Below are 9,456 nucleotides of genomic sequence, written 5' to 3'. Positions count from 1 at the left end.
TTTTTTTATACATGGCTTTTTGCAAATTAATATTGCATGTTGCATGTTTATATCATAATAACTTATATTTTTAGGAATTAAATCCAGTCAGCAATAAATATTATAAATATTATAAATATTATAAATATCATATTATAAATATGATATTGGCTCTTGCATAAAAAAAAATAAACCAGTACGACTGAATGATTTAGAGTTAGCTGATGTTTTAAAAAACATATGGAAACCTGACAACATTTACAAATTTAAGGCTAAAACATTTGGAAATCAGTTAAGAATGTTTAATATATCATGGTTGCAAAGATGGTCTTGGTTAGCATTTTCAAATATTGAAAAAGGAGCATTTTGTAAATACTGTGTGTTATTCTACAAAAATGAATATGCTGGGAAAGGCATGCATTCTTCACCTACATCTTTAGTCACTCAACCTTTCTGTAATTGGAAACATGCCATTAGGATCTTCAATAATCACCAAAACAATGAGTATCACAAGTATTCTAAACTAAAAGCTGTTGAATTTTCAAAAATTATTGATCAAAAACAAAATGATGAAATTATTCAAATGCGTAAAAGAAATGAAAAGGAGATTAAAAATAATAGAGAAGTTCTAAAAACAATAATTAAAACAATTGAGTTATGCGGAAGGCAAGGATTAGCTGTTAGAGGTGGACATGATTTTGGTGAACTTGGTCTAAATTCTCCAATAAAAAATGATGGTAACTTTAGAAGCTTATTACGCTATCGAATTCAAAGCGGTGATAACTTATTCTTAAATCACATACAGGAGTGTAACAAGAATGCGTCTTATATAAGTGCTAATGTTCAGAATGATATTGTTTCTATTATTTCTGAATATATACAGCATTCTATTTGTGATAAAATACGAAAGGAAAAATACTTTACAATATTGGCTGATGAGACAACAGATATAAGCCATATTGAATAGTTTTCATTATGCATACGATACTTAGAAAAAAGTTCAAGTATTGAAAAAGATAATACTTATATAGTAAGAGAAGATTTTCTACAATTTGTTCCTGTCGATAGTACTGTAGGATCTGAATTGGCCAATACAATTATAAGTACTTTGACATCTTTAGGACTAAATTTAGAAAATGCTCGAGGACAAGGGTATGACGGTGCAGCAAATATGAGATCTGCATTTAGAGGAGTTCAAGCAGTTATAATGAAACAATTTCCAAAAGCACTATACACACACTGTTTTGTTCATTGTTTAACCTATTTCTTAACGATGCATCAAAAGTGCAACAAGTGAGAAATGCTCTGGGAGTTGTACAGGAAGTAAGTGCATGTTTTCGTGCATCAGCTAAACGGTCAACTATACTACGGAAAAAATTAGAATGTAAATCCTTTTCTGGGTTGAACAAATTTTGCGAGACTAGATGGGTGTAACGACATGAATCAATTTTAATTTTAGTTCAAGGTTTTATTGAAATAATAAGTGCATTGGAAGAACTTATGTCAATAGAACATGACAAAGCAATTTTTCCATTACATAAATCCATGTGTAATTTTAATTTTATTATAACTATCTGTATTTTGGAAAAGGTCCTGGGAATAACTTATTTTATTTCTAAATATCTTCAAACAGAAAATATAGATTTAGCCATTGCTATAGAATCTGTAGAATTGACAATTCAAAAATTACAAGATTTACGGACGGAAGAAACTTTTATTTCTATATTTCATCGTGCTTGTGAAATTGCAAAAGAAGTTGGTACATCACCAACCATACCAAGAGTAGTCGGGACTCAAAAACATCGAGAAAATTATGTAATACTCAATAATGACCATGTTTCTTATTACAGACAATCATTATATTATCCATATTTAGATGATATTCTAGCATCATTTAATGAACGTTTTAAAATTAACTCTAATATTTTTGTTTCTTTATTACCTAGCAAAATTTGTAATTTATCATTTAGTGATATACAGCCAGCTATTGATTTTTATGAAGAAGATTTAAGATCTAATAATCAAAACATTCATATGGACTTATTAAAAAATTAATTTGAATTTTGGAAGCAAAAATGGTCTAATGAAGAAAATGACTTACCAAAAAATGCATTAGACACATTATCAAAATGTCCCGAAGATTTATTCCCACATATAAATATTTTACTAAAACTTCTTGCTATTTTGCCTGTATCAACGGCATCGGTTGAAAGAAGTATTTCTTCTTTAAAGAGAATTAAAACATATTTAAGAAACTCTACCGGCGAGGCAAGATTAAATGGGTTAGCACTTATGAATATACACAGAGACTTACCAATTGATATAGATATTATTTTAAACAAGTTTGCTTCAAAAAAAGAAAGACGCTTAAATTTAAAATTATGACAATTTAATTATTAAATATATATTACATTAAATAGTATGTGTATACTATATATATATATATGTTTTTAAATTATTTCCTATTTTCCTGTAGAGTTAAGTATGAATGTTTAAGCCCCCCCCCAACCCGAAAACAAATCCTGGGTACGGTACTGCGTCATATGTTTTGTTAATATCACTATCTTCAAAATGTTGATGGCATAAATACTTTACTTTAGTATTATCGCAATTCCAAGCGTTAACAATACTTGTCCATTTTTCATACAATATTTGATCTTTTGGAATCGAAAATAAAGTTATGTGTTCAGTAGTCTTATTACTTTCATACAATTTCACACTACATTTACGACCCATTTTTATTTTTACAATTTTGCCCAAGTTAAATTTTACTTTTTAATTTTTGAAAAACAATTATTAACAACACAGTTCAAGATAATAATGATACTATTTATAGAATATTATCAGAATATAATTACTGCTTAATCTTTATGTGATTGAGACAAAAAACACCTTTTAATGACGATCTAGGTACCCGGGTACTTATAATATTATTTTCTGTGTTTTTACGATAAATTTAATAAGTTTAAGATACTGAACACTAATTTAGAAAGGAAACAGTGATGAATAAACAAACATAAGTTGATATATATATATATATTTATTTATTTTTTTGAAGTTAAACATGGTTATAATAAGATTATTAAAAAGATATAACAAATTGCATAGTAAATTAGTAATACAATTATATGCCATCCTCATATACACACTTATGGTTCCAATTATACCTAAATGTAAACAATCTATCTTGAAAACTATTCGGCTTAGAATAATTTAAAGAAATGTAAAAAAAACCAATATCATTGTTAGTACAATACCACAATAGAAAGGTATTTTAATACTACCTTGGATAAAAAACTGCTACTAAAAAAATGAACACCTAAACAAATCTACAAAATGTATTTAACATTTTAAAGATCATAATATTATTCAGATAATCTATACAATTTAAAAAAAGGCGGTACTTTATAAAACAAAATATTTCTCATCTCACAGATGGCGTAGCGTCGCACGTGTACCGGATATGTACAACTTTGACGATTAGATCTGCGCCGGGAAAAATTTCAACGTTCAAAGTCCTTATCAAGAATGCGCCAGGACTTGATATTTCGACAACATAAATTCTTATCAATGATTTTTATACTTATCAGAATATAAAATATTAATAATAATTATTAATTACATAATATAATTCAATATTCGACATTTATTTTCGTTAATAAATAATAGTAAATAAACATTTTACAATAATAGTAATAATATACAAAAATACCCATATAATAATAATCATTTGTTAAAATTTTCATTTTTATAAATTATAAGTAAGTATGGTTAAATTTGTCTTCACTTACAATTAAGAGGGCGTCACAGTAAAAGTGAAACGTATACAACGCTCAAGAGATGGCGTAAAATTCATATCGCCGCCGTCGCGGTAGGCCGTAACCACGCCCATCGTGTACGCGACGGGGTCCGTGTGTTGTTATTGCGGGAGAGGTACATTATTATTTCACAGACTGTCGTTTAGAACGTTTCGCGTCAAACGTCATTACAGGCCGTTACGTAAATTGTCGCCCGTGAATTCTATACGGTGCGCTGACTCGCTACTAGCTCGCAAGTCCCAAACCTATTTTTTAATTAAAGCTCCTGTTTGCTTAAAAATATTAACCAATAAATTAAGCATACAAATTATTATACACCAGAACTCAATTTATATTTCTAACCCAATTACTTTTTAAAATACATGTAAAATAATAATTTCATTACGATTAAATAGATTTTTTAGTAAAAGTGTTACGTATTTTACGTTGTAACTTATAAATGACATGAAGCAATTTTTGTTCGATAATTTAATTTTTATTTATTAATAACATTTTAAATAGTTCTGATTAGTAAATATTGATGTATTTACTTATTTTAATTTTAAACATAATACCTACATAAAATATGAAGTTGATTGTTGTACATAATATTTATTAAATAAATACCTACTGTAATAATATAATTATTTATATTATTGCAATTGCAATATCTATATGTAAAAAAAACAATATGTATAAACTAAACATTTTTATTGTTCATATAATATATATAAATTAAAATTAAATTATGTAGGTACTTACAAATGTACAGAACACATTTATTTATACATAATAATTAATTAAAACACAACATTTGGATTAATGACAATTTATAATAATTGATGACTTAAATTAATGCTAGCGTTCATACAGATAATGGATAACTGACTAACTATAATATTATATTACACCTATACTTTAATTTTAAAAATGTCATAATATGTACGTGAAATTATCTATATAAAATTTGCATAGTTATGTGTACAATAATGAAATGAAATATAATACATAACATTATGCAATTAACATTTTATGTATTTATTTTGTGTTGTAATTTAATATATTAATAAATACATATGATACAAATATTTTTAAATCAAAATAGGTACAAATATTTTTTATTTTTTAATTTTGACGGTTTTAAACCATTTCAAACGGAAGATTTGAATAAATATTGGTTTTATTATTATAACGCCGAACATTTTTTCTTTCCAAAGAGTCATCATCAAACTCTTAATTTTTATTGTATTTTTGTTTATGAGACCGGAGTATTAAGTTATGGGTAATGCTAGAAAAAAATCCTGCTAAAAGCTTTGTACTCCACCCAAAGGTTTGATAAAAAAAAGTTATATTAATACCTGTGTCAACAATAGTTAATACTAATTTTGCAACAAAGAATATTCCCATTAGCCCAGATACAAAAGTTCCAATTGTCGTAAACCAATCCCATATTTTAAATAAATTATCTTCTACCATTTTTCCAAGCGTGTTTTCATCTATCAAATATTTGAATTGCAGACCTTGGTTAGTGGTATCATATCCCATAGATTGTCTGATTATATTGTTTGTAGCAGCTTTCACTTCTTGCGGGAACAATATATGCTATTGGAAAGCTTTCATTGTATCCTGCGTATATATACCTGCATTCATAAGAAATTCCTAACTTTTTTACGACCGTGTCCAGGACATGGTCGGTTTAAGCCTTTGTGGTTTTTTAATTTCTTGAATATTTGGCAGAACGGCAAACCATTCACCACCCAATTCGAACGCAGGCGGTAAAAGCACATTGCAGTCCACCTGTGTTCCAAATTGCTGTAAAATATGGGTTTTGGGCGCCATAAATAATGTTTTGTTGTTATATAATACTGGCAGTTCATTAAAACAATTTCTTTTTTTGTGAAATTTCTACGTTGACTTTTTTACATTTTATCAAGTAGATAATTTCATTGACTTTTATTGCGGTAAACCCTGGTCTACCGCCCATTAAATATGCCAATTCTGAAAGACTAGAAGATGCTAATGTGAGTCGTTCCTAAAGTAATTTACTGTCTAGCTCACATTGTTTAAGTAGTATATCGTTATACAACGATGTAATAGTTGATTTGAAGACATTTTCGACATAAACAAATTTTGTGTTTATGTAATCTAATAAATCAGTATTTTGAGCAGTTATGGTTTTTCGTGTGAAATAATTAAAAAATGTAGGTTCTGTTAAAATTAATAACTGCAAATGTTCAGTTCTGAATAACTGGGATTCCTGTGCAAGCGAACGTTTTTTTGACTTTTTTTAAAGCAAAGACTATTTTGTCAGTCTCCACAATATAAGTATATGTATTTGAACTTTCATTAATAGTATTTGACGTAATTAATGACGCTGGTCTATTATATAGGATACTGAAATCGTGTTCTTCACAGTTTATGTTATTGTTTGACCAGATAGTTTCACCTTTAAAAGCATCAATGCCGTAATTGTCTGATAACTTAACCCATTAATCCCCGAGGTAAGGAAAAAAAACTAATTTTATGTTTTTACTGCACTTTATTTCTTAGTATATACTCAAATAACAATTTATATAGTGAAAAAAAATTATAGCTTTTTAGTTTTTTTACAACAAAATGTTGCGTATACGCAACGTTAGGATTACCAATGTTATTATAATTATTATTTAGTGTGAAATTTTTCAAAGCAGTTTGCGTGAAGATGCACTTGACACTTGACACACTTGTATATAGTGGTGCTTTTACACTGTCTACATCGTCTTCTTGCTTTATTTTTATCTTCTACTATCACGTGACCGAAATTATCAACTCGAATTTCTACGGGTAATGCGCTTTTAGATGGTCGCCCATAATTTGGATTGAAAGACAAGTTTATTTGGTTACTTGGTCCCGAAGTATCTTGGTCTTGAATATTATTTTCAGGGGCTGGTTCATTCATTTTCATAAGAGCGACTGCTATGTAAGACTTAAAATCTAACTGTGACATTTTTGATTTGTTTGCTAAATTGTGTACTTTCCAGGCATTTACAATTACACTGTCGATCAAATTTACAAAGAGGGGCCACCACCACTTTTTTCCTTTTACGTTGATTCTGTAATTACATATTCCGTTGTCATGCAAATCAACACCTCCCATATGTTGATTATACTCAGCTATAACTTTTGGTTGAGAAATTGAAACAGCCTTTTTTTCTTTTCTGTTGTACCGTTTTGCGCCCACAAGAGGTTCAATAGTACTGTTATTAGTGACAACAGTCACCACAGAATTGTCGTTCCATCTGACCAACAATATTTTTTGATTATTTTCAAAAGAAAAATCATAAGTACCACGATCTTTTTTCTTCAAATTTTTTACAGTTTCTATCGTGTTATTACATGTACGATTTTCACGTATTGTTCCAGTAGCGTAAAACCCTCTTTCTTTCAGTAAACAGAATAATTTGTATGATGAAAAGAAATTGTCAAAAAATACGCGATGAAGAGATGGGTGCTGAACAACTGACAATAGCTCTAGTACAACATTTGCTCCTAAACCTAATTCATTATTATAAGTGCTTGTTTTCCCACCATAAGGTATACATTTGTATAAGTAACCATTGGAACTACAGAGACACCATAATTTGAAGCCAAATCTGATTGGTTTTCCCTTGATAAACATCTTACATCTATGTCGTCCAAAATATGGCACCATCTCCTCATCGATTGATAGGTTATGAGAAAATACTCCAAACTGCATATTTTTTTCATTTATTAAATCAAAAAGAGGTCTTAGTTTTGAAAATCTGTCATTTTTATCGAGTTGGTCGTTATCTGATAAATGTAAGTTTTGCTTTATGGAATCGAATCTGTTCCTACTCATACTGTTTCTAACTAATGGTATTCCTTTATCCTCGTCTTTAGACCAATATAGTTTTGTAGCTGGTAACGTATGATACCCCGAAAAAATAAGTATACCAAAAAAACGCTTTAGGCTAGTTTTGTCAATTATAAATGAATGCCGATTTTTATCACAAGCATATTTTTTTGTATAAGAAATTATTTTTTCCCAAACATCGTCACTGAAATACAATGAAAAAACTTCAAAAGGAGTTTTACCACCAATTCTATTTTCAATGTCTTCCAAATTTATTTTTTCTTTATTCTGTGGCGCTGTTGTTTACACTGGAACCTCTTTCTTCCACTTTGGAAGAGCTGTCTTTGACTTATTTATGTTTTTTTTACTAACCTTTGATTTTATTGAACTTGATGGTAATAATTCACTGTCCAAATCTTCAGAAGAATTAGGTAAACTTGCATGTATTTCATAAGTTCCCGCGACATCTGGTAAATTTATCACATTTTCACGTAAGTCGTCATCAAGCTCTTCTTCGTCTGTGACTTCGTCTACAGGTGGCGGAATATACACGGCATCAACGGAATCAGTCTGAAATAAATCCTCATCTTCTTCTAATATGGCTAAGAGTTCAGCAGTTGACAGAGGTCTTTCGTTTTTCCAAGACATCACTATAAATACAAATATATATCACTACAAATTATTTTAGGAAAAAAGTATAGTAAATAAATAAATTGCGTAATACACTTACTTCGATTCAATATTTTTTAAGACTGCACTTCACTAATCGACACAGTTATTTTATTACTTACTCATTCAACTATTCACTACGAATTATCAAAATAAACTGAAACACTTTTGCTACACGTGCCTCTGAAGACATGACACATTAGCGATTATATAGTCACACTAGGAATCCCAACGTTGCGTAGACGCAACAATAAAAAAACCAGCCAGTTATTTACAAACTATAAATATAAAGTTAAATATGATATTATTTTTATTTTACTAAAGACTTTGTAAATGTAAATTGATAATAAGGGAAATCCAATTTTATTATGAGTTGAGAAAAAAAATCGACGAAAATATGTTATAGGAAATTCCAAAATTCTTAATAGTTTATAAATACTCAGAAATTAAACTTTTTAAAAATATCGAATTATTTCATAAAAACTGTAATTAATGTCCTGTTGAGAGTAATTTGTGATAGCTAAAAATAATTTTGTTCAATAACATACTAAAAAAAAAACCAATTTTATAAATGTTGCGTTTACGCAACGTTGGGGACTAATGGGTTAAGTTTTGTACCTGTTGGAAGTATATCCACTATTCGTCTTCCCGAACTTTCATTTACATCGCATGGTCTGTTATAACATTTAAATAATAATATTTAATTTTTAAAACTGTTAAAACCAATATTCGAAACGGATGAAATACGCTGATTTTTCAAAACTCATATATTCAATCAAATTTTAAATTAAAATTCATATTTGGTTTCTTGATTACTACATATAAATTCATCAAATGTCAAGTTATGTAAAACTTTTTCAGTACCCCAATAATTAGTTTCATTATCCCTCAAATCCACCATTTTGCTAAAAAAATTTAATAAAACATATGTATTATAAATAAAAAATAAAAAATAATTATAGTTTTAGTTTTCATACAATAAAACTTAGATGGCTATAAATTATTAAAATTTACCTAATTGTTTCTCTCGATGAGCATGGTGGTTGATTGTCAGCACCTAAGAAAAAAGATTCCACAAGAGGTTCTACGATATCTAATATTTAAAATATTTAATTAATGAGTGGGAGCATATAGATAATATGTTATATAAGAAAGAGA

General features: G+C 28.6%; 2 protein-coding genes and 1 pseudogene across 2 annotated transcripts; 2 read left to right on the top strand and 1 right to left on the bottom strand.

Annotated features, from left to right (window-relative positions):
* Window positions 1-250: 250 nt before the first annotated feature.
* On the top strand, window positions 251-946 carry LOC112592266 (the record flags this gene model as incomplete). The annotated part of the gene is made up of 2 exons (XM_025336278.1): window positions 251-492; window positions 646-946. Coding segments are annotated over 2 exons (543 nt in total), but the record flags the coding sequence as incomplete, so codon positions are not given.
* A 533-nt stretch (window positions 947-1,479) lies between these two features.
* Window positions 1,480-2,364, top strand: LOC112592268 (annotated as a pseudogene).
* Window positions 2,365-5,444: 3,080 nt separating this feature from the next.
* On the bottom strand, window positions 5,445-8,277 carry LOC112592265 (piggyBac transposable element-derived protein 3-like). Its single transcript, XM_025336277.1, has 3 exons — window positions 7,937-8,277; window positions 6,484-7,834; window positions 5,445-5,588 (listed from the first exon to the last, which is right to left on the bottom strand). Exons 1-3 carry the CDS (start codon window positions 8,275-8,277, stop codon window positions 5,445-5,447), a joined length of 1,836 nt encoding a protein of 611 aa, XP_025192062.1.
* Window positions 8,278-9,456: the final 1,179 nt, after the last annotated feature.

The sequence above is a fragment of the Melanaphis sacchari genome, unplaced genomic scaffold, assembly GCF_002803265.2.
Source record: "Melanaphis sacchari strain LSU unplaced genomic scaffold, SCAv2.0 Contig1652_pilon_pilon, whole genome shotgun sequence".
Lineage (NCBI taxonomy): Eukaryota > Metazoa > Arthropoda > Insecta > Hemiptera > Aphididae > Melanaphis > Melanaphis sacchari.
Note: the sequence above shows the minus strand (reverse complement) of the source record. Positions and strands in the feature narration are given on the sequence as shown.